Source organism: Aedes aegypti, chromosome 2, assembly GCF_002204515.2.
Source record: "Aedes aegypti strain LVP_AGWG chromosome 2, AaegL5.0 Primary Assembly, whole genome shotgun sequence".
NCBI lineage: Eukaryota > Metazoa > Arthropoda > Insecta > Diptera > Culicidae > Aedes > Aedes aegypti.
The window spans coordinates 274087206-274113422 of record NC_035108.1 but is presented as its reverse complement, the minus strand read 5'-3'; the positions used below and the strand labels follow the sequence as shown (position 1 = coordinate 274113422).

The following is a 26217-nucleotide window of genomic DNA, read 5'->3' as shown; positions in this document are numbered from 1 at the left end:
ATAAGTGTTTACCAAGTAATTGGAATCGCATTTGCGCAAAAACTGGACAGTTACATATCAGGTGATACGATGTTCCATAATCGGAGTCACAACTACCACACACAAACGAGTCAGCACGCTGAATATTTGCCATGTGATAGTTGAGTCGGCAGTGACCAGTATACAACTTTGTGTAAAAGAGTCATAGTGGACTTTCCAGATTGGTAAGCATGTTGATTCACATGAAGAGGCATGTTTGCCAAATAAACATCACGGATGTGATGATCGATAATGCGTTCCAGACATTTCAGAAGAAAAGAGGTCAAACTGATTGGTCTAAAACGCTTCGGTTCTTCATACGACGCACGTCCTCCTTTCGGGATAAACTTTACAGTAATGTCACGCCAGGATCTGGGAATATACCCGGTAGCAAAATTGCTTACAAGTAGCTTTTTCAAAACATGTTTGATAAACTCAAATCCTTTTTGGAGCAGAACAGGATAAATCCCATCCGCTCCTGGAGATTTGAAAGGAGCAAAACTATTAAGTGCCCATTGAATCGATTCAGTAGTTACGATTCTGCGAGCCGAGGCCAGAGACTCGTAACTACATGAAAAGACATTTGGTTCATCCGTAGACATAGCACACATCCGGGGAAGTGTGTATTGAATAAACATTCTAAAACTTCTTCATCAGAAGAAGTAAAGTCACCATTAGGTAAGCAAATTTCGTTCACTTGAAAATCCTTAGATTTTGCAAGGATTTTGTTCAGCCGACTGAATTCACTCAAACTGGAAACATTTGTACCAAGGTTTTTTCAGCCGGATCGTTTAGCAGAACGAAGAGCCTTGTTGTAAGCCTTGCGAGTCGATTTGAACGACTCTGATCTGAGCTGAACGGCGTATGTTCCAACTCCTACATTGTTTCCTGAGTTTAGTCAGATCGGAATTCCACCATGGGGTCCCTCTTGTAGTCTTCACAGACCGCAGAGGACATACTTCTTCAGAAGCTTTCATAATGTAGGATGTTGTAGTATCAACGGCATCATCCAGATCACTTGGATTTTCAATGGACGGAGAATATCCATGAAATTTGGTCGCAACCAATTCAATATAGAGTTCCCAGTTTGATGACCGGGGATTTCTAAAACGCAAAGTCTGAGCAGTTACATTTGAATCTTCAAAGAAAATGTAGCGATGATCAGATAATGATTCTTCATCTGATACATGCCAATTCGTCAACTCGTGACTGATTCTTTTCGAGCAGAGCGTTATGTCTAACACTTCTTCTCTATTAGATACCATGAAGGTTGGGCGATTGCCTATGTTAAGTAATCCAAGATCTGTACTACTTTAGTATTCCATCAGACTGGAGCCTCTCTTGGGCCGTGTAGTTCCGGCGTCTAGAATAGAACTACGGACAACCCGTTCCGGTGGTAAGAGTCCACCAAACGGGGTAACCCCAATTCAAGGTGTGATGCGAAAAACCGTGCTGAGGAATGAATGGTCGAAGGGGTGAAAAAGATGTTCGGCCATTAACGGAGCTTGTGGGGCACCTGGGCACCCCTCACAGTATTTTGTCCCTTACCGCGTTAATGCAGGGCTCTGGCGTGGTGGACCTCTTTTCCCGTGCTACTCGTGGGATCCAAAATGAGTACAAATTCAAATAATAATCAGATTAGTAGTGGTAGTGCAGGTAGTAGCAGTAGTAGGGAAGCGAACCCCTTCGCAAGAAGTGGGCTAGCTAGATCTCCGTTGAGGAGAGTAGAAGCAGGAGGAGGCAGCAGTGCACGTAGTGCCAGTGCTGGAACCCATATTTCATCCCCGGCTAACGCATCGGGTGAAGTTATGGATGGAGCGTGGTTGATGAGGGCCATCAATAAAAGTAGAGATGGGCTCTCTGCGATGGAAGTGGCTGCACAGCAGCTCGACTCCATAATTGACTTTGCGTCCTCGAAGTCTAACATCAGCAAGGACCTCAAGCAGGCCTTGTTTAGACTTCGTAAGTCAATGTTGGCGGCCAAGCAGAACCATGCTGAACCCATGGTGACTGTGGCTGCGGCAGAACCCGTGGAATTGAAGGTGCCGAAGTCTACCCAGACGGAACCCTTCGTTTTCGCGGGCAGCCCCAAAAGCGTGGAAGCGAATGCTTACAACAAGCAATGGCAGAAGCGCGCGAGGCAGCCGTCAGGGGAGGAGCTACCCGGCGGCGCTCGTAAGGCCAGGCGGATACTAATCCCGAAAACCGGACCCCAGCCAGGCGTCCCTGAAAGCCGAGAAGGGTGGGCCCGAAAAGGCTGGCCACTCACGGAGTGATGGGAACAGGGGGTTGCGACCTTTGAGAGGTCCTCCATCACCACAGGTCAGGGCGGAGCAGGGGAGGGACGCCCCCTGGACAATCGTAGTGAGGAAGAAGAAGAAGAAGAAACAGGAGAATCAGGAGCGCAGGGATACCAGACCTAAGAAAGGTAGGAGGGTAGGTGCCAAGCGCGAAAAGGGTGATGCGATCATCATCAAGATGGAAGAGTCCAAGTACTCGGAAGTCCTGAAGGCGATGCGCAGTGACGCGAAGCTTGCGGATCTAGGAGCCGACGTACGGAGTGTCAGACGCACTCGTACAGGTGAAATGATCCTCGAGCTTAAGCGCGACAAGGAGCGCAAGGGCGCCGTCTACAAAAGTTTGGCGGAAGAGGTCCTTGGCGCTGGTGTTGAAGTGAGGGCTCTGACGCAGTCAGTGACTCTGAAGGTGATGAACCTTGACGAGATCACCAACTCAGAAGAGCTCGTCACGGCACTGTGGCAACAGTGCGAAGTGCAGGTGCCCACCACCGCCGTTCAGCTACGGAAAGGTCCGGCAGGTACTCAGGTGGCCTTAGTACACCTACCTGTGGCAGACGCAAATAAGTCCGCTAAGGTAGGTAAGATCAAGGTTGGTTGGTCAGTATGTTCACTGAACATACATGAGCAACCAGTGATCTGCTTTAGGTGCAGGGAACCTGGACACAAGTCCTGGGGCTGTAAATGCCCTGATAGGACCAAGTTGTGCAGGCGTTGTGGTGAGGAAGGTCATAAGGCACTAGGCTGCAAGAACCCTCCCAAGTGCTTGATTTGTTCCGGCAAGTCCGTGAACAACAATCACCCAACGGGAGGCTCAAGGTGCCCGACCTTCAAACGAGCCATCAACGAAAAGTCACAGTGCAGGTAACGCAGCTGAACCTGAACCACTGTGACGCAGCTCAGCAACTGCTGTACCAGTCAGTTGCTGAGTGGGGGACGGACATCGCCATCATATCGGACCCATACCGAGTACCCGCCGGCAACGGCAACTGGGTCGTGGATGGATCCGGAAAAATGGCGGCGATATGGACAACGGGTAAATACCCTGTCCAGCAGTTGGTGTCTACTACCTACGAGGGCTTCGTGATCGCCAAGGTAAACGGGGTCCCCTTCTGTAGCTGCTATGCGCCTCCGAGTTGGTCGACCGAGCGGTTCACGCAGATGCTGGACTGTATGACGACCGCGCTGACAGGGCGAAGGCCAGTTGTAATAGCGGGTGACTTCAATGCCTGGGCCGTGGAATGGGGAAGCCTTAACACGAACCAGCGAGGTCAAATCCTGCTAGAGGCACTGGCCGTGCTAGATGTCGATATGGCTAATGTTGGTGCCAAAAGTACCTTCAGCCGTAACGGAGTGGAGTCGATTATCGACGTTACTTTTTGTAGTCCTGGCCTAACGAGTAGTTCGAACTGGAGGGTAGACGATGCCTACACTTACAGCGACCACCTGGCGGTTCGCTACAGTATCGACTACAACAACAGCAGGCAGCGGGTTGAGGAATCGGCTAGGTCAAGGCCAAGCCCTCGTAGGTGGAAGACATCGTACTTCAATGATGAAGTACTTAGGGAGGCGCTCCGCCGTGAGCGTAACCTACTCGGCCTAAGCGGGGACGAACTGGTAGCGGTGCTTACGCGTGCATGCGATGCGACCATGCCTAGAAAAGTCCACCCTAGGAATGGGAGACCACCGACATACTGGTGGACTCAAGCTATTGTGAACCTGCGCCGTGCCTGCCTACGGGCCAGGAGACGGATGCAGCGAGCACGTACCGAGCAGGAGCGTGACGAACGACGGGCGGTGTTCACCGCTGCCAAAGTCGCGCTGATGTCCGAGATAAGGGCAAGCAAAAAGGCCTGCTTCGAGGGACTCTGTCAGAGTGCCAACGCGAACCCGTGGGGTGATGCCTACAGGATCGTTATGGCGAAGACAAGAGGTGCAATTGCTCCTACGGAGCAATCTCCACAAATGCTGGAGGGGATCATCGAGGGGCTCTTCCCGCGCCACAACCCTAGCCCATGGCCTCCTTTTGTAGGACAGCCGGGGATTGGGGCTGGCGATGAGGATAGAGTAACCGATGAGGAACTTGTAGGGATTGCAAAATCCCTAAGCATGGGGAAGGCACCAGGTCCGGATGGAGTTCCAAACCTGGCCGTCAAAGTCGCAATCTTGGAGGCTCCCGGTATGTTCAGATCTGCTATGCAGATATGCCTGGACGAGGGAGTATTTCCAGATGCGTGGAAGAGGCAGAGCCTGGTACTATTGCCAAAGGCGGGGAAACCACCCGGTGACCCGTCGGCGTATAGACCAATATGCTTGATTGACACGGTGGGGAAAGTGCTCGAGAAGATCATCCTCAACAGACTGTCGAGGTACACCGAGGGTGTAAATGTAAATGGTCTCTCAAGCAACCAGTTCGGCTTCCGGAAAGGGAGGTCCACTGTAGACGCTATTCTGACGGTTAAGAAAACCGCTGAGATAGCACTCCAGCGTAAGAGGAGGGGTATTCGCTACTGCGCAGTAGTGACTCTGGATGTAAGGAATGCATTTAATAGTGCCAGTTGGGCGGCTATTGCTGATGCGCTCCTGCGTCTGGGGATACCCGAGTACCTGTACAAGATTCTCGGAAGTTACTTCCAGAATCGGGTATTAGTCTATGACACAGAGGTGGGTCGGAAGTGCTTTCACATAACCTCAGGAGTCCCGCAAGGTTCCATCCTGGGTCCGGTGTTATGGAATGTCATGTACGACGAGGTGTTGAGATTAAAATTCCCGGCGGGTGTGGTCATCGTTGGCTTTGCCGACGATATTACGCTGGAGGTCTACGGTGAATCGATCGAAGAAGTGGAATTGACTGCAGCCCACTCGATCGCAATTGTGGAGGAGTGGATGAGCTCCAGGAAACTGGAATTGGCTCACCACAAAACTGAGGCTGTTGTTGTCAACAACCGAAAGTCGGTGATTACTGATAACATTATGGGAAAGTCCTGTATGGAAAAAACAGTCTGTATGCCTGGACACTAGACGTTTTTCAGAATCCAAAAGTAATTTCAAAATATTAACACCATTATACAAGGCAGTTATTAGTTTACACAAATATGACGATTATGAAATATGAAATATTATGAAATTAGAGATATGCCCTCTATTGCACGGACCCTTTATTGCGAGTTTGAGCAAGATTTTAGATCTTTGAAAAAGCAATCTTTTTGTCGATAAAAGTGCTTAAGTACTAACAAATTCATGTGCAAAAAACACATGCATCTTCCTTCTGCGGTATTGGTTTGAATTTTCATTAGCTGGTTTATTTGTACGAGTTTAATGAATTTAGAGTCTGGGCATAGATGACACCTAAAAATGCATGCATATTTGTACAAAAAGTGTGATAACCTTCAAAATTAAAATTTAAAGGTTTAATGAGTCACAAAATTCACGCAAAAATAATATACTTTTTGAATTATAAGTTTGAAACAAAAAGTGTCCGAGGATAAGGATATGATAGGTATGGGGTGCAGAGCTACTTGGGCATTTCCATGATTCACTTTGGCAAGGGGGGTTTTTCTCGGCCAAATTGTATGGAACTTTGCAATAAGAAGCACTTCAACACGAACGACTTTGAGTTTAATTGTAATTTATTGAACTGAACTTATTGGTCGACGAAATCTTACCAAAATTCATACAAAATTTATACTTCTCTTGAAACTCCTAACAAATTGCTAAAAATAGCTGTTCCCTAGAAGATTTTTGCCAAAAATACATCCAATAAATAAGAAGTCAATGGACAGTAAATAAGCAGTTGCATTTAGCGCGATCTTTTAAACGCTAAGCAAACAATTGGAGAAGTTAGTTCTACGTTTTTCAACGAGGATACATTTTTCCCGCTGTCTTACCAGCTAAGATACATGATGCATTTTGGGATTTCTTTTTGATTGAAAAATAAAAATTTAATTTTGAGCGATCGTTTAGACCCTTAGCTTTTAGGTGGATAAATTTGTTCTACGGTTTTTAACGTGGATATATTTTTCCTGCTAACTTAACAGCTAAGGTAGAAGATGCATTTTGAGATTTCTTTTTGATTGAAAAATAAAAATTTAATTTTGAGCGATCCTTAGTTTTTGGTTGGACAAATTTGTTCTACGGTTTTTAACGTGGATATATTTTTCCTGTTAACTTAACAGCTAAAGCGAAGTATGCACTTCAACAGAAAAGTAATCGTCTATCTCGATGCGTGGGAAATTTCTTGCAAGAAATGCATTTTTCTTTGTTCGCAGTACGCAGTTGAAAAGAAATGTCAATTCAAATGGAGCTCACTATAGTAAATTTCTTGACCATTTCTTGGGCAGAAATTTTTACTTTTCTTGAGCGTAACAGCATACTTAGCTTAATTTGATTTACTGTTTTTTTTCCTAATTTTTCCGAACAAATCATATTATTTCATTAGTGCAGCTGAAAGAGCATTGGAAGAGATGTTGAAAACTGAACTCAACTCAATTTTGATGAAAATGCAGGTGGGACTGACTTGCGATTCACGGCAGTTCATGTACATTAAATGTGGCAAATAGTGTTCAAAAGTCGAGAAAAAACTGTTTTTGTTCAGCTTGGGTCAGAAGCCTGATCACCCCCTGGAACTACCTCATGGTATTAATTTTGGGTCGAGAATTTATTTTTTCCCCGATTCTATCTGGATCAGGGACTTTTTTCACTTTCAGATCTTTAGCTAAATTAAGAAACTTGTCTCTGGACACCCGAACAACTCCTGCGGTTTTTGCTTTATGATGATACTACAGTTTCAGTGACTTTCAATCATGCTGAGGGAAATGCCCATGAACAAGTTTGTTCTACCTTTTCCCGGACACTTTTTAATTAGCGTAATCCTTTAACTTCGCCATTACGTCATAGATAAGTCTCTCTGCATAAGATATTGAAGCTGTAAAATTTGTTTAAATTTATTTTTTAAATTATGCAGGTGTGTTTGCTTGTAATACATTTGAACGCTTACTCTTCTTCTAGCTTATGGTTCTCATAAGCACTGCAACACTTAGTAACGAAGAGCTTTCTTTGCCAATCGACCATTTTTGTAACCATGATGATACTCTCTATATCATAGAGTCTATGGTCATTGTCCAAGGAATTCGAAAAAAATTCCAACCCAAAAAGATCCTATACCGCTGGATTCGAACCAACGACATCTTTCTGAATAGCTGCGCGTTTACGATAACGGCTACTCGGACCCCGTAAAGAAAACATTTGAAACCCATTGTTGTTGAATAGGCGTTAGAGTAATTTGCAAGTCAGTTTTATGAGTAAAAATAGCCCTTAAAAACTAAAATTCTCATCTTTAAAAAATGCATTTCCCGTTAAGAGACTAGTTCAGTACTAATTAGGTTTTAACTCATTTGCGTCTATTATAATCACTAGAATCCATCGGAGCCCCCACCACCGCCAGCACCGGAAGCTCCCTGGGACGAAGAACAGAACGAAGTGGTTCACCTAAATGACGAAACATTCAAACCATTCCTCAAGAAGAAGAAGCATGTTCTGGTCATGTTCTACGCTCCTTGTAAGTATACCCACTTTCCTGCCTATCTTGTGCAATTTGAATTCTCAATTGAAACATTCATTTCAGGGTGTGGTCATTGTAAGCGCGCCAAGCCGGAATTTGCCAACGCTGCCGAGCAGTTCAAGGATGACCCGAAGGTTGCTCTGGCAGCGGTCGATTGCACCCGTCACAATGGAATCTGTTCAGCGTACGAAGTTCGTGGATATCCCACGATGAAGTACTTCAGCTACTTGAAAACCGTCAAGGAATACAACGGGGGACGAACGGAGGCGGACTTTGTAAAGTTTCTCAAGGATCCTAGTGCACCTACGCAGGAAAAGGCAGCAGAACCGTTTGGAGACTTTCCTGGGTCGGACAAAATAATCATCATGGGCGACAAGAACGCTGATGAAGTCCTGCAAAACGAAGATCGTCTCCTGGTAATGTTCTACGCCCCATGGTGTGGCCATTGCAAACGAATGAAGCCAGACTTTGCGGAAGTGGCCAGCATGTTGGTGAAAAACAACGTTCCCGGTAAAGTGGCGGCCATAGATTGTACTGAGCACCCTAAAACTGCCGAGCGTTTTGAGATTCAGGGGTATCCCACGATGAAATACTTTGTTCGGGGGAAATTCATCAAAAACTACGAAGGAAAACGGACGGCGCAGGCCATGTTCGAATTTATCCGTTCCAATGGGGCTAGCCAAAAGGATGAGCTGTGAAAGAATAGTCCGGGGAAGGTGTTTCTCTAATCAAGATGAGACATAGTTTGTGATCTGATGAAACTCGCACAAAATGCTAACACTGGGTTGTCATTTGATAGCGAGTATCTTTACTGTATCTGCCTCAGTTTAACTATTCCTCTTTCTGTCTGAACTATTCTTACGTATTTAAAGATCTTTATATTTTCAAGCAACTTTTTATCGAATCAGTAATTTATCTGAACAATAGTTGACGTGTATTGTATATTTTTAAATGAAATTCAGAAGCTAACGCACTTTTGGCTAAGCAAACTAACTAAAAGACTTTCTCGAATGATCGTATATAGCGGTTGAATGAATGGTATTGTCTGAATAATTGTCACTGAATCATGCGAATGAAATATAGGTGTTTTATTATTTAAATGTACTATGGAGGTATTCCTGTCCGTCCCAAAAAAAAGTTATTCTAAGTCCATTACTCTTTCACTGCATGCAGTCCATAGTTACAGTCGTCGTTGTCGATAAAATTCCACGAATTGTACAATCGGTCGTAGAAGAACCCTCGGACGCTGCGTGTCTTGCATCCATATTTGCTGGCAATCTTGGAAATCACATGCGGTGAGACAAATTTTTCGTAGAAATGCGTTCCTTTCGGGATAAACTTGAGAATGTACTCCGGGATTATGATGAAAACGAACCACGCCAACATGGTTTGATTCTCGGTAGTAACGAACAATGATCCACCAGGCTACAAGACAGAAATAAGTAAGCTTGATACGTCTACCTTCTGACATAGGTCATTTTACCTTCAAGCAGCGGCAGCACGCTGCCAAGATTGATTCCTTCTCATCTACGTGTTCCATGACTTCTGAGCATACGATGGCATCATATGTACCGGCAAACTTCTTCACGTGCTCTTCCACTGTAATGTCGTGGTATTCGATAAGATTTTTCAACTCGCTGGATTTGGTGTCCAGATGTGTCTTGGCCAGATCGATCATTTCCTTTCCTGGGTCGACACCAACGACGTACGCCCCGAGTCGGGCTAGGTCTTCCGCCAGAACGCCTCCACCGCAACCGGCTTCCAGAATCCGAACACCCTTCAGTGCGTCTTGTTTTGTGATGTCCGCCTTTGCGATGCGACCAGTGTCGGCTAGGCCTTCCAAGACCAAAGGAACCCTAAAGAATGTTGAAAGAAAAATTAGTGACAATTTATAGCGATATCTTTTGCCCCGCATCCTAAAATTGGATGATCGCTCTTTTCATGGCTACGAATCCCAAGTTCTCTTTTAGAGATTTGTTTTTTATGACTAATTCGTTTATTTGAGGCTCAATCGCGTTTAATGCTTTACGGAGCCGGATTTCATTTTTGTATTATTCACAGCTTTTTCAGTACCGGAATGGATGGAGCCAGGGTACTCGTGGCAATTCGAGACTCTTCTTTTTGGCATTAACGTCCTCACTGGGACAGAGCCGGCTTCTCAGCTTAGTGTTCTTATGAGCACTTCCACATTTATTAACTGAGAGCTTTCTTTGCCAAAGTTGCCATTTTCGCATTCGTATATCGTGTGGCAGGTACGATGATACTCTAGCCCAGGGAAGTCAAGGAAGTTTCCATTACGAAAAGATCCTGGACCGACCGGGAATCGAACCCAGACACTTTCAGCATGGCGTTGCTTTGTATAGCTTCGGACTCTAACCACTTGACTAAGGAAGGCAATTCGAGGTTAGTTCGCACAATTTTTAAAGGAAGGACATGGTAAGGATAGGGTTTAGGGTTCCTCGTTGATAATCCGGGTCCGGGACGTAGGGGAAGGCGGGGCAGTATGGTCATACGGAGTAATATGGGCCACCCTTCATTTGAGCTTAATAAAACGATTTTGATCCCAATAACCTTGGGCCCTCATAAAGTATGCTTCATCTGGCCACCACCGTGAAAAACGTGCGAAAATCTTATTTCATACTTCATATATTTATGAAAATCTGAAATGTTTATGCTACTACGAAAATCTTATAAAATTTTAAATGTAAAAAAAGGTTTGCATAATGTTTTGTCTATTGGTTTCATTGTTTTTCACAGCAGCTCATTCTTCCACTATCTACCGGCTTGGTATAGAGGAAATTGTATAGATTCGAAAATAAATTTTCAATAAAAACAGAACTTATATAAAACATGTAGGAACGGAGCAATATGGTCATAGCCGGTCAAAGCTTCATGCCAATTTTTGCAGTTTCATTGCAATATTGTCGCGGCACGCGATTTTAATGAAAACTAGAATTTTAAAACTGATTAAACTTATTTGAACGACAAAAATTAAGCTCTTAGAATCATAATTTATTGAACTGTAAGCAAAACATACAATTTCATGATTCAAATCAGACTTTAAACCAGTTTTTATACAACACCCTCTCACGCATATTTAGAGAGATCGTAGCAAGCCATGCGTGCGAGCTGACGTGTTTTGAATTTCCTGCCGCGTTTTTTTTAGCTCCGCGTTAATTTTCATTTCGGCTGTTAGATTTACGTTAATTTGAGTATTTGCTACACTAAATACGTTATTTAGTTGCATATTGAAGTGTAGTAATGCAAATTGTTGTTACTGTGAAGATTCTTCAAACGCGGTGTTGCTGCTATTTTGGAAACGGTGCACTTCGATCATTTTGTGAGCCCGAGTTAAGTCGGAGGAAGTAGCTTTGGCTTGAGGATTGGCCAACAAGGAGTTCGATTAAGTGCCAGTTTTGGTCTACGGGGCCATTCATAGCTGACGGAACAATGCACCATTAGCCCAAGGCTCCAAGAAAAAAAAAATGTCTTTACTGACCACCAAAAAGCTTCAAGCACAACATGCAATCATTGGCGGTAATAGCGAGATATAAAATCTAGGAACACAAAAACCTCAAACAATGGTACACTACTGAAATCCGGTGAGATCGTTTTATGTTCTCAATATTTTTTAATCTTAATTTATATACTATGATTTTTGAAACCCTGTTTATTACTTTGCCCAAATGTGTTGACATTGATGGAAAACAGTGTAGCGGGAGAGGGACAAAATAAGGTTTCATCTCGTTTCGGAGAGCGAGCAATGGCGCTTAAACTAAGGCTCTAGAGCCAGGACATTGGAAAGAAATGTCCCTGTCCTATCCAAGGAGAATAACAATAGAGTATGCAATAACTTTCTTAGCATCGCCATTCCCAACGATTTTACCTATAACCCTGAATTGAAACGGTTGGTACGGTTGTCCCCGTTTCTTCTTTCATTGAATTGAAGATTTTTTGTCTATCAGTTTATTCATACGTGGATAACCTAATCGTCACGATTTCTTTAATTATCTTCAACCCCAAAGTCTGCACAGTGGGCCTGGCCATTTTATTATTTGTATCATATCGCTGATATTCTGCAAATATAAATGCTGACAAGAAAATACCTGACTAAATTTAGGTATTTCCATGATGCTTTTCAATATTGGCTGTGCAAGCGCTTAGATTAGATTAGAGCACCCTCTCACGCATATTTAATGTATTCTTCTACATTATATCTTGGAAACGATTTTTCTAAATCAAATAAGAAATATTCAATATGGTGGCTAATATTGCCCCATAGGGAGGGAGGGTCATTTCGTTACGTATTGTGTTATCACACATAAAACACTGCTTTTCAAAAATGTTCACAAGAAAATTCTAAGTTATCTCTTTTTACAAAATACAAATGTGGTATAGAGCGAGATACTTCGAACTACAAATTAACCTTATGATACGATTAAATTGTATCGTGTTTCTATGCTATTCAGGACCTTTTACTTAGGTGGACCATACTATCGACCCTATATCGCAATCGCTCGATTTTAGTTTCATGGCGTTGGTATCAATTTTTTGGCGGTATTCGTCTGTCGGATGGCCAGGATCCAGGAAAAAATATGGGGAAGAGAACACAAGAGAATTAAACTTTTATACCAGACCAGCGAAGGAAATCTTAAATTGCGATCATATACATGAAAAACACGGGTTCCTGACACATCTCTATCAGGAACATTGGGTCGTCCACCTCGGGCCGCAAGGGTATCCAATAGTTGCGCTCTGCAGGCGTTCATATCCGGGCATTGCCAAACTACATGATCGATGTCCTCATCACCGGAACCACACCTATTACAAATATTGCTCACCGGGAGGTTAATCCTGTGCAAATGTGCATCTAGCAAGTAATTGTTGACTAGACATCACGCGGATCGCAGTGGCGCAACCAATGGGGGGTTTTAGGGGTTAAACCCCCCCAGAGCCAGAAAAAATATAATAATTACAAAATATATTTTTGAAATTCAACACTACACATCGTACAACTAAGAACAACGAAGTAGTAATTAAGTTTGGTTTGAATTAAAATTGTGAAATTCAATGGTTTTCACAGTTATATTCTCCTGAAGTGTTTTCTTTTTATTTGTTGACCCCTGTAGAATTTCAAAATTACATGCGAAATTAATGAAATTTTGTTGCCTTTTATGGAAAACAAACTAAGGGCTTTATGTGAGAAGTTTGTTAAACATTCAGATATATGGGTACCTTTTAAACAGAAAATTGACGCAGTTCCCGAAAAGCATCAAAAACCCTTTGTCAAATTTTACGACTTTCAAAGCATATGAATTCCCGAAGAAGCTATTCTTCGGTTTTTATAGATTGCAAAACTCAGAATGCATTAAGCATCTGGTGGAAGCATCTCTGCCTTATTGAGCGTTCTAACATTTTCGATATTTTGCATGTGTTGATAATGAATTACATTGAATTTTTAGGAAAAAGGATGCATGAAAATTGAGTCTTTTTTTAGTGAAATTGTTGGTAAAATGTGATTCCGACTTGTCCCATTTAGATAGGACGATAAAGCGTCCCACTATAGTAGTTGTTCAGTCTGGTTACAGAGTCATCCTAAAACAAAGTTGGTCGCATTGAAAATTTTGAAATATTACACATTTTTGTTCATAAAATCTTCACAATGAAAGCAAAACACACTTCTGACCCTCAACTCAATTTTTTGGATTTACAAGTCAAGTTCTCCAATACTGATTTACTTCTGACCTACTGCAAGAATCGTGGCAATGAGTTCTATTGTAAATTGCTGCGGTCATTGTAGAAAAACTTGAAAACATATATAAGCAGTAACACAGATGAAGAGCGATTGAATCGTATCATGCAAATATATTGTTATATTGTTCAAACTATTTTTGATATATGTGTTAAAAAGGTGTAATATACATGAATTTCTCGACTAATTTTTAAACATAACTACGTTTTCAAAAATAAACCTTGAAGTTTACAAACCCCCCCTAGAACCAAATCCTGGTTGCGCTACTGCGCGGATGCAATCTCGACTTACATCCAAACCTTTCCACCAGGCTCGCAAGGAAACTCTAGGAATTATGAAATGTAACCACCATTTAGCCGATCGCTTTGCCAACCGTGAAGAGAACTTTGACGTACTAAATGAAAAAAAAAAGAATAAATCGTCGTGTGAAATTCTTCTATCATAAATCTCACCTTCCTCAGCGCCCACCTGCCATAGATAAAGCAATGTGAGTGGACCCACACAAAGGTAATTTTGTATGATCTTTCGACCAGTAGGTACACGCACACATCTGCTCTCTTATTTTTGTGAGAAAAGCATGCATCTTAGCTTAACAGATTTCTTCGATCGAAGTACCTCAATAAAACTGAGGCCATGCGAGAAGATGAAGAAGTGGTCGGCGGGCATGTTGGAGCAGGGATGAGAAAAGTACTGGAGCAAACATTTACCGCCTCTACATTTACATCTTTCTACACGACCATCAAAATCCAAAGCAAATCATGACCGTTCGAAGCAAAAAAATGTCACGGCTTTTCAAAACTGTAATCTTCTTCTTCCTAACGTTTTTCAACCCCGAATGCGAAATGACTCGAGCACAGTGGTGACACGATTTTTGCGGTTTACAGGGTTTTGCATTTTTGCTCGATAAAGGCAGCATGAAGTTGAACTCTCGCATAACTTATGATCTCGCCCTAAAAGCCATTGGTAACCATGTGTGTAGTTCGTTATTTCTGAGTATTTGAATGGATTTACACGTTATTTAACAACTCTATGGTGAAGCAAGGATCATTCTCTACCTGCCAGTGGTGTTGGTTTGGTTGCTTATTCATTCATTTACTCAGAAACAACGAGCTACACAGGTGGTTACCAATGGCTTTTAGGGCGTTGTCTCAGATTATGCGAGAACTTGTTTATATGTATCGCAACGGAATGATTGTGCTCTTTCTGTTAGAGCTAATAGATTTCAATTAGTTGAAAACACAAGCAAAATATTAGCGATTGAATGATTTCACACTTTTTTCAATCATTCACCTTGGAATGGCTGCCCGAAAACGGTCATAGTGGAGAGACAAAAACAGTCAAGCAGTGTGTGAACCGTCGGCAGCGCAACGCCTGATTGATATTGATGCTGTTGCTGCTTTGTGTTTTGGATGAATAGTGGTTATCACGCTCAATGGTATGGGTGCCCTAGTGTAGATGTAGTTGTGAACCTTAGAGGAAAACAATATGCACTCTGTTTCGAAAAGCACCCAGAATCCGGGTATATTTTTTTGCAAATTGGGTAATATTTCCATATGCATTTTGATGAGTCTGGAAAGCGTGTGCAAGTTTCTTTGAGGAAAACAAAAACAAACTGTGAATGACGAGCGTATGCTAGTCTACGTGTGTTCAAATGTCACTAAGAAAGCTCTATGTCAGAATCGATGAACTGTGGTGAATTGTGGTCACAGTTCCCAAGACTGTGTTGGAGATAATCTCCAAAGCGAAGTTGATTGTTGCCAGCTCAGCAGCATAAACCGAGCAAGGCTCTTGAAGTTTGCGGAAGGCGGGGGAGTTTTCATTGAAGACACCGAAGCCAGTGCAGTGAATTCGATGAGACGGGACCCGTCATTTTAGGGACTTGGTCACTATTTTAATGCAAGTCTCTAAAATGTCTCGATTTTCAATAGAAGGTCTCTCAAGTCTCTTTTCTTAAAGAAAACTATCTCTGAAGTCACTATTTTCCTCTTCTTGCAGTCAATCCTAGTGCAAAATTCTAGAGAAATCTTCAAAAGATACCCTTGCGTGGTTATTCTCTAAGAATTTCTCCTTAGATACACAAGGAAATGTCTTTTCAAGGAATGTTCAGATTGTTGGCTTTTTACGCTAGCTTGCTATAATTTCTGGATCACCATCTTTCGACATTTCCTGCCTACACTACATTTTTTTACAGTTCAATCAAAGCAAGCTTTGTGTTTACAATTATTAAATGTCAGAATTGTTCACCCGTGTCTTTAGTCTCAGGACTTCAGGCAATCCATATTAAAAATTATGTTGAATGTTTGTAATACTGTGCCTATTTTTTCAGGTTGAAAAGTTGAGAGTGGCAACAATAATATAACTTGACTTCATACCAAGCATATATTCAATAAGATGGGTTATTGAAAAGATACCAGTTTTGTCCATAAACCTAGTGGGAGACATGCAACTGATCACCATACAACAACACGAAGCATTTGTGCCGAAATTATTTGAAGAACCTTTGCTAAAATTATTAAAGAACTCATGCTCAAGTATCGCGGGGGTAATCATTAATTAAATTTTGAGTAATACTAGTTTAGAGTGTTATGTTCATATGTGCAAAATTTTATTTATTAAGGTTTAAACCAAAGTTGCACTTCGGTTCTACAGTGCGACGACTGAAGTGTTAAGCGAAATGTACGTGCATTCAGCTTGGAGGAGGAAATTCAATAAATAAATTATGCTAAAACAATAGCTAATATATAGTTATTTAATCCCTGAAAATTTAAGATGTATCCTATTTAAAATGCGCATGATTTTAACATGGTTGTAGTCGAAATCAGATTGACGAAAAAGATTTATGTCAAATGTTCCAGAAAGGCGTACATAGCAATTTTCTTTGAAATTCCATGGTTGTTTTAAGAATGGGCGTAGTCAGCTAAAATAGTTATTTTTAACACAGTTTTTTTTTTTCCGTGTATTCATTATAGTCTCCCAGTTCGCACATATTTATGTGGCAAAATAAATTAAGGCATTGTTTAATTATATGATTTTTTGGACGGTTTATTTATGTAGGTCCAGAGATTCGTTCAATGAATGACACATATCTCTCGAAAGCTAGCAAGTGTTGAACTGACACAAAACATCGATTTCAACACGTTCCAGATTCCATTCACTTCGGTTCTATGCGGCCCACTTTCAAATTAGAATTAAAATCTATATAAGTATCCACTAATTTGATTGGGCATTTAATACTTTTGAATAATTATCATAAGTTCAGCGTCGGAGATCTTGGTATTGTTTTACGGATAAACGCAAATCTCATGTGTCGACGAAGCTCGTACAATTCCAACGTCAAACTCTTACAATATTTTGCAACAATGATTATGCAGTGGGGAAGGTCTGTTAGAATAAATCCAAAATTATAATCATTTCATTGGCATTGTATTATTGCAGCGCCAAACACTTTTTATATGCATTAGAATGAAATACCATGCCCACACAGTTACGGATCACCCACAGTTACGGATCACCCACAGTGACGGATCACCTTGACGTTCAACATCGGATAACTCGTTCAAAACATTAACGCTGACGTAAAACATATTTTTTGCATGTTATACTATTTGTCTTTTACCATTTGTAATGTTAAGGCCGCACGGGACGTCATTATAATCATCCTATCCATTTGAAGAAGCAGATCTCAAGTACCACTCCATATATGGATGTGAAAAATTTATCACTATATTCTATATATGTGGTGCACAATCGATTAAATTTTCAGCTTCATCGGTTCACTAAAACTCGAGATTTGCTTCGGCAAAGTTTTGATGATAATTGTTAGAGTGAGACAAAATATAGGGAAAATAACACGGTCTCCCGTGTCCCCTTAAGGCCCAAGTAAAAATGGTGCAAAAGTCAAAAATGAAAAAGCAGTTTTCTCTTTTAAAATAAACAAATCGAAGAAAATAGAAACACACAGCTCTTTTATTTGCCAAATAAAAAGTCTGTGTGTTTTTATTTTCATCAATTTGTTGTTTTAAAAGGAGAAAACTAAATAACTGTGTATTTGACAAATGTTTAGTTGGTAGCACACAGCTATCATAAGCCATTTTATGAGACGTTTCGAATCATATGGTTTCCGTTTGTTTACCAGCTTTGAAAGTTTCTGGCGGGTCGATGTATTTACGTTTCTTCTAGCGTTACATTTGGAAGGAGCTTATTCAACAATGGCGCTGGTGGCACTGAAACAAAGTTTTTAATTTTCGCATTTAAAATTGAAATCAGCAAGCAGGGAAGGTATTTTTCATTTACAGGTAACATAATACATGTAAGCCAGGTAGAAACATGCGCTGAAAGAGACGGGGACGTCATCGCCAACAAAAATGTGACCAGCGCCATTCAGATATCATGCTAGTTTTTTGAACAACAACAATGGCGGCCCGCCGGAAAACGTCAATCGAACGTCTCGTAAAATGGCTTATTATATGGTCGTTTTCTGTAAAAAGTGCCGTCAGCATTTATAAGCTCCCACAGGTGGTAAAATTCAAATGTTATAGCATGTTTTATGCTCGTTCGCTTCGATTTAGTATGAATTCATCCAGGGTTGCCACATATACAGATTTATCTGTATTTTACAGATTTTCTCGAATATTTTGTGACCAAGAATCTGTATATACAGATTACAGATTTTGTGGAAATATACAGATATACCGATTCTGTATACAGAATTTGGCCAAAATTATACAGATTTATACAGATTTTTTTGAAAAATGAAAATTTGTATTTTTGAAAACCATAAAATTTTATCTTAGATGTGTCGATTCCGCAATGTTATTACAAATGGTTGATATTTTAATAAATTTCTGGCATAATGTTAACTTCTTTCTCAATTTTGGTGCATACAGATTTGATATACAGATATTTTGTTCTTGGATACAGAAATACAGATAATTGAAGTACAATATACAGATTTAAATGTGGCAACCCTGAATTCATCTTTGGAAAACATTTAACTTGATTTTTTATTCAAAATACCGAATATTAGCACTCCTAACTAGTGATCCATACTATGGACCAGGAAATGATTGTTTACCACGGTTATGCATCACTTTAAAAATATGTAGATTTCTGCTATTTTATGCATTGGATTCGACATTTTCAGACAATAGCACTAAGGATAAAACTAATAAAACATCAAGGTTTGTAAATTTCATGTTTTAGCAGACAAAAATGGGTGGAAAATTTGGTGTGGAGTGAAAACAGTTCATGTCTCAGTTACTAACAATGCAGTATCACAATAAAAAGGGCATTTTACCCTTGTTTCCAGCTCTAACACTGTTATTTTTTGCAGTTATATATGACACATTGTTAACTTTCGCCATACCATGCAATACAGATGCATTGAGTTGAAAATCTCTTGATTTTGCGCACTGATCCGTAATATGTCACAATTTGATCCATAATATGGTTTTCAGGAACCGACACGATTTTTAATTTTTATGCAATTCTATGTATATATTACACTCAAAACAGTTTACTAACCGAAGTTCTAATTTGAAACGATTCGATTCGTGCTTTCAAATTACAATTTTACGTTTCCCATGTCGTTTTATTGAATTTTATAGGTTGGACTCCACACTATTTGATCCATTACTGTGGGGTCATGGTATAGTTAAATTATAAGACATTGGATACGAAGAGATGTATAACAAGTGAAGTGCCTACTACGAACTAGGAAGTTCCTTTTGTTCAATAATTTTGGGTAAAAGCTAAGATAAAGATCGGACAACTGAGTATAAAATTGAATCCAGTTTGTGATCCAGTCGCTGATTGGTTAAATTTGATGTATGCGAGTGTGTGGTTGCGTGTGGAAAGTTACCATCGGATGCGTTTGTTTTGGATTTGCCCGTGTTGCCAGAGGTATGATAAACATCTACAGTGTTTTGAAGCCTGCGTCTCAGATTGAAGGTTTATACGATATCCACAGTTACTTTATGTGCATGGAAGTCGCGGAATATTTCAAAACGTAAATTTCATGGGCCAGGAATCGAATCCAGGTACCTGTCACGTTAAGATTAATTCGCAGTATTCTGTGAAATTTCATCGAAATCTCACCATAACGTTTGGTAAAAAAATTCTCAAAACTCGGGTAAATTTTACATATTGCGATGAATTTTTTATCTAAAAACAGCAAACTTTTACCGAAATCTGTATATTAAATTACCGAACGTGCTGCTTTTGATGTTTCGGTAAAATTTCACAGAATACAGCGAATCAAAGTTAGTGTGTTAGCATACATGCTATTGCTTTGTAGCCGCGCACCTTACATTACAGCTCATGAAGGCCTCTCATAGCCTATGTTTTTCGTCGCGGATTCAAATGTTGTCGTTTTAATAATTAAGTACTATAATTCTCGTTACCACCACAATTAATAATTAAATAATGATTGAAATAGTTTACCGTCTTCCATACAAATGGCAACACTGTTTTAGCGTAACACGCAAGGATGGGAAATTTACAACTGGGCTCATGGATGAAAAGAAGAACAACTAAAAGAAGCCAGGTGTTCAATCTTATCTTAGGGTGAAAGCATCTATTTCAAAAATTGAAAAATGAACATCAATATTGAATAGTGTCCGGGATTTCCTTCGGTTCATGGAAACATAAGAAAGCCGGGTCAAAAACAAAAAACATAAAAGTCGCATTTCTGCCGCAGTAAATCTCAAAAAACTCAATAATGCAAAAATGCAGTAGCAGCGCGCGCGAACGGATGTGTTGACAATTTATCTGTCACGTTTTTATCATCTTCGCAAATTCTTAGATTCGGCTGGTGTAATTAAAAAAAGTGTCTATAGCGGAAATGAAATGGTTTGTTCTGCACGTGTTCTGCTGGGCAGTGCTCCGTTAAAGCCCAAGCAGAAGGCAAAGATTCATCGTAGCCGGACCTCAGATTTTCAGGAGCACGGATCTGGGTTTTCATTTAGAAGTACTGATAGGTGATTTTTTGAACTGAGGTAGCATGAATCGCATCACTTACCAAGGTGAATCCTGATCATGCAGCTATGATCCCTCCCCACTAACGAAACTCATTCCCATGACAACCATGCACTCAAAAAAATCCAAACGTCATTGCTACGTGAAAAATCACGTAGATCACTCCAAATTCATTTTGCCTCCACTTTACCTGACTAAGATAAAGATCACTAAGCCATTCATAACCCTCAAATAGTGAATCGGTAATTGTTACTGAGGTTACCTATCGCACTTACGTGAAATTCACGTAGGTGCCTAAGTTCATTTTGACATCTGCATGTTGTACGTACATTCGGTGTTGAGCACAAATCCTAAGATGGCGCCCGCTTGATTTTTGAGGAACTTCAGAAGCTGCTGAACTTTAAACCCCGAGTTAGATTGATTTCAAGGTAAATATGCTTTGAATACCGAAGAATCCCTGCATTACTTCATTTTTTATACCTAACTAGTGGTCCCGGCAAACTTCGTCTTGCCATCAAGTAGGCTGATAGAAAACGTCAAAAATCCCCCATGCAAAATGACACCTTAGTCTTGTCCCATTTTCCCGATTATTCCGGAGACTCTCCTGAACTTTTTCCTCGCACAAACACGTCGGATCCCTTGTGGAGAGCAACAGTGAAAAACTTGCGTTAATCCGTTGACCCATTCTCGAGACATTTCGTGACATACAAACACCACTCCATTTTTATTTATATAGATTTATAACCTCTATCAATTATAGCACGCGAAGGCGAAGGCTACAACAAGACAGAACAAACTCACAACATTTGGGAAACAGGATTCACAATGCTCAGATTGAATATAAAAATATCACAATCTTTTAGGTCTGTTTACATTTTCCAATTGGGAATTAGTTTTCTTCCAAAGCCTATTAGAGATAAGGTTGGTCTTTATTCCAGTTAAATTTAATGCAAAACCATCTAGGTCCTATTGAAACGCTTCGTAAAGGCTACCGGAAAATCCACGTAGCTCTTACGTATAGCACCGGTGGAATGGACGAAGTTCAAAAGTTCATGCGTTCATTCTGGGCTACCTATGATTAACGTAAGAGCTACGTGGAAAGTGCGATGGAAAAAAACCACGTATGTTTTCACGTAACAATGACGTTTGGATTATTTTGAGTGTGGAGATGCAAATGTGCCTTCCTTAGCCGAGTGGTTTGAGTCCGCGGCTACAAAGCAACGCCATGCTGAAGGTGTCTGGTTTCGATTCCCAGTCGGTCCAGGATCTTTTCGTAAAGGAAATTTCCTTGACTTTCCGGGGCATAGAGTATAATCATACCTGCCACATGATATACGAATGCGAAAATGGCAACTTTGGCAAAGGAAGCTCTCAGTTAATAACTGTGGAAGTGCTCATAAGAACACTAAGCTGAGAAGCAGGTTTTGTTCTGTTATTGACGTTTTAATGTTTGGAGTTCTCGAAAATGTGCAATGCACACTGTACATTGAAGATGGAAAGCTACATCGGTGGATTCCTTGTGCAACTTCGATTAGGGTAGAAGTACCAATTATGGCAATAGTGGGAACAAAAAGAGATTTTTCTTATTGTTTCACTAGAATGTAACGGCTAATATTCACAGGAATTATAAACCTATTTGTATTTGATGGTAACTAAACCTTGATGAGATCATTCGTGCAATGGTCTAATCCACCGGTGTACTAAATTCACTCGGTCTGAAAATTGTGACACTTGAGCGGGGCACGCTTCTGTATGCTCTCCACGTGTTTCGGACCCGCTCAAGTGTCAAAATTCTTGAACCGAGTGAATTTAGTACGCCGGTGGATTAGACCATAAGCTTCGAGAAATGAACATTTGAAATTTTTGCCTCACACATATGTCACCTTAGCAGTTTGTTAAAGAATACCCGTTACGAAATTTATGTTTTCATCCGGAAAAACTGCTTCAGCCGGTAAACGTATGTTGCCTAGTGAAAACAAATGAATCGATTTAGCTGGTGAACAATCAAATCTACTGTTTTAAGTTGCAAATCGTGTTATTTCCAATATGTCGATAACTGGTACAAAGAGTGTATGAGAGCCCAATTATGGCGATACTCTGGAGGTGGTTTGTTTGTTTACATATTTTGATCAGAGACATAAAACAGGTAAAGCTATTTTACGGGTGACTTCCACGACGGGACGGTTCGGTAAGGCATTATCTTCATGTTTTGTACTCAATTACTAAGATTTTTCAATCACACGTTCGAAAACGTTCGCAAGCGGAAGATACTAATTTCATGGTGGAGAGGGGTTTTCAGCGACACTCGATTTTTGAATTTTCCCTGCTTTTTCGTTAAAATTAGGCGCTGGAAAGATAATATGAGTTCATTGATGCTGTTTTGTATAATAATTTGCATTTTCCCTTCATTTAGATTCCTTTTCCAAAATTAATTTGCTCACATGAACCCATTGCAATAAATTGATTTAACATCTATTTAACACATTTTTTTGGAAAATTTTATAGGCAATCACTTCATTACATATAAGCGTTGCATTATCATTCGCTCTGGATGGTGATTGAGTTCATTTCGTGCAATTATTCGATAGTCCATAATTAGTACACTTTTATGTCGAATGCTAGGAACACTATTGCCATAATTGGTACAAAGATAACGCTTTTTAAAACCAATTTTTAGAAGCTAAAAGCCAATTTAGTACTAAAACTATTTATTTCAACTGTTCGCAAGGCTTCAAACTAGTAATCAACACCAACAAGTCATGTTTAAGTTTTAGAAACACGGTTAAAACTTGATTTTCATTCATCCAGTTGACATATTGCATCCATAATTGGTACACCTTATCCTATTCTGGTCAATCACGGAGTAGCAACTACGAATTGTACGGTCATCAATGCTTATAAGCATAACTGCTTATGCTTAATAACTCAAAAATGTAAAAAAATAGGGGTAAGTATAATGTATTCGGCAAAGTTGTTAATTTTTTTATTTTTACAAAATTTCTCATCTTTAAATAAGTAATGAATAATTCTAGTGTTAAGTTTGATACTCACTTTGATGATATAAAATATGAATGATTTGAAAAACATCATAGTTTTCGAACATTCAAAAATTTAGTATGCCAAATTTTTGTGCAAAATATACAGTGAATGATTTCTACCAGATAGCTTATACCCCAAGGGAATTAGAAAAAATACTCGGTTTTACGAAATTTTGTTGAACTTAAAATATGTACTTGTTTTTAATTATGAATCGTGGTTTACGGCTAACCAGCCGAGTGAAAGTTTAACAACTACCGAAAGCTAAACATTACATATATTTTGCAATTGGATTAAATGGACAAATTAATGTGAAGTTTTGCGAAAAAGTTACCTAAAACATAATGCGCTCTCGGGCTAGGCATTGGATATATATAGAAAGCGTTGTGTTTGGATGGGCATCTAATTCTTCCGAAAGAGGTGCACTTTGCGAAAAAGGACCACGTAATTATTGAGCTGAAATCGAATTCAGGTTAACTTCTGCGTTCATGAGTCCTCTCATGGCGTAGGGGTAACGCGCCCTAACTAGAGATCAGGGAGTCGTGAGTTCGATTCTCACTGAGAAGACGTGTAACTTTTTCGCAAAACTTCACATCAATTTGTCCATTTAATCCAATTGAAAAATATATGTAATGTTTAGCTTTCGGTAGTTGTTAAAATATGTGTTTAACATAACTCACGAAAATCGGACTTTTTTTTTCAAAAATATCAACAAGGCAACCTGTAAACCTAATTTCTCAGAGTTTCTCAAATGCAAAAGTTTGATTGTAACATTCTTAGCTATAGGTATACTATTTGGCTCGTAACGGGTATCAAACTTCAAGACTTTTCATTCGCTTATTATCATACCTTATAAGTGTGTGAAAGGTTCTAGGAAGAAACCTTATTAGTTCATGTCATGATCAAACAATAAACACTAGAGTGGTTCGAAAAATCGTTTTTGCTCCACACCACTCATTCGATTCTAGATCAAATTCTGGGTGTCCTCCCAAAATTTGAGTTCATTTGGATGAAAATTGAGACTGCACAAGCCCTTTAAAGTTTATATGGGAATTACTACGAGAAAAGCAACGAATTCATTCAATCGGTCATAGTGTTTGCCCATGTGCTCTTGGGGATTAGAGCTACGTTGATAATGTGAGATACATTCATCAGCTACAACTTTGCCGAAGACCGTTTTCAAATCGGACGCCTCAGTAATTAGTTATTGATTTATATCCAGTCACAAATTCTTCAGCAGTGCTCATTAAACTTCTGAACAGGCAACATTGCTGCACCTGGAGCGAAAGATAGCACGCACAAATCATGGCTACTATGTTTTACTGCATATATCCAGTGATGCCTGCAGAACAGCCCAATAATTATAGCCAAAGTTTCACAACTCATTCAAAAATCAATAACTAATTACTGGGGCGTCCGATTTAAAAACGGTTTTCGGCTAAGTTGTAGCTGACTATTGTATCTCACAGTATCAACGTAGTTCTAATCCCCAAGGTCACATGGGCAAACACTATGACCGATTAAACGAGTTGCTTGCTTTTCCAATAGTAATTCCCATATAAACTTCAAAGGCCTTGTGCAGTCTTTGTTTTCATCTGAATGAGCTCAAATTTTGGGAGGTCGCTCAGAATTTGATTTAGAATCGGATGAGCGGTGTGGAGCAAAAACGATTTTTTGAACCATTCTAATAAACACACAATACTGCTGAAGAAAGGAAATTTGACGACTCAATCAAACTTGCGATTCCTCGAAAATTGCAATACACAAACCTCACCTCACTTGATAGAATGTGTGCAACATTCTGGCTGGCCCTTTGGTATCCCACCAGAATTCAACCATCTTGGCTAGGTGTTCGATCTCCGTTTTGCTTACACTATCCTTCGGTGCAGCCTCTTTTGGGCGGTTATCATTCCTGTAGGAAGAAAAAAAAAAACGTTCTGAATTTTGTCGAATTCACCGTGATTCAGCAAATTTAGAAATTCTTGCAGTATCGTCTTGCCGTCGTCAACCGTGTGTTTGCTTCTTCTTGTGCTGGTTCAATTTTGATGCGCGGAAACTGATAATGTTTCCTAGCTGAATAGGTGCGACATGAGTTTAGGTACCTCACTTACGATTCGAAGTACGAATGCACTGATAAAAGTAGTTGCCAAACACACTTAGGGAATGAAATGCATGCAATGATTAAATGTAAGCCATTTGCACCAAGCCCATAGGAACAGAATGTGCATGTTCTTTAAATAGAACGATTTGAAAATCGATTCACTCAATTTCGGTCAATTTCGTGCTGATTTAACGCATTGTCGTTGATTTTTCAATATTTCGCGGTTTCAGAAAAGTATACTTACAGTCCGATAATGAAGTTTCCAAACTGTGCTTCCAATGCTTTTACCACCGAATTTAGCTTCAACACTTTGATAACAGTTTCCAGTATTTTGAACACTAGGCCCAGGACTACGTACATTCCGTAGTAGGGACTCATCTTGCTAGTTTCGGTTCACACAGGATTAGGTATACGACACTAACTTCGAACGCGATGATGGTTCCCACTGAACTGCCGGCGTGAGACTGATGTGTAGAGT

At 40.3% G+C, this 26217-nt stretch overlaps 2 protein-coding genes across 2 annotated transcripts in view; one reads left to right on the top strand and one right to left on the bottom strand.

Moving 5' to 3' along the window:
- LOC5570429 (protein disulfide-isomerase A5) overlaps positions 1-8979 on the top strand; it is a 22159-nt gene extending 13180 nt beyond the window's left edge. The window contains exons 5-6 of the mRNA XM_001659086.2: positions 7731-7872; positions 7939-8979. Coding sequence (XP_001659136.1) covers positions 7731-7872; positions 7939-8573 — 777 coding nt within the window. The 3' untranslated portion in view covers positions 8574-8979. The remainder of the gene's footprint in view (positions 1-7730; positions 7873-7938) is intronic.
- Positions 8627-26217, bottom strand: LOC5570423 (ubiquinone biosynthesis O-methyltransferase, mitochondrial). Its single transcript, XM_001659085.2, has 4 exons — positions 25984-26217; positions 25413-25550; positions 9359-9731; positions 8627-9300 (listed from the first exon to the last, which is right to left on the bottom strand). Exons 1-4 carry the CDS (start codon positions 26115-26117, stop codon positions 9028-9030), a joined length of 918 nt encoding a protein of 305 aa, XP_001659135.1. The 5' UTR covers positions 26118-26217; the 3' UTR covers positions 8627-9027.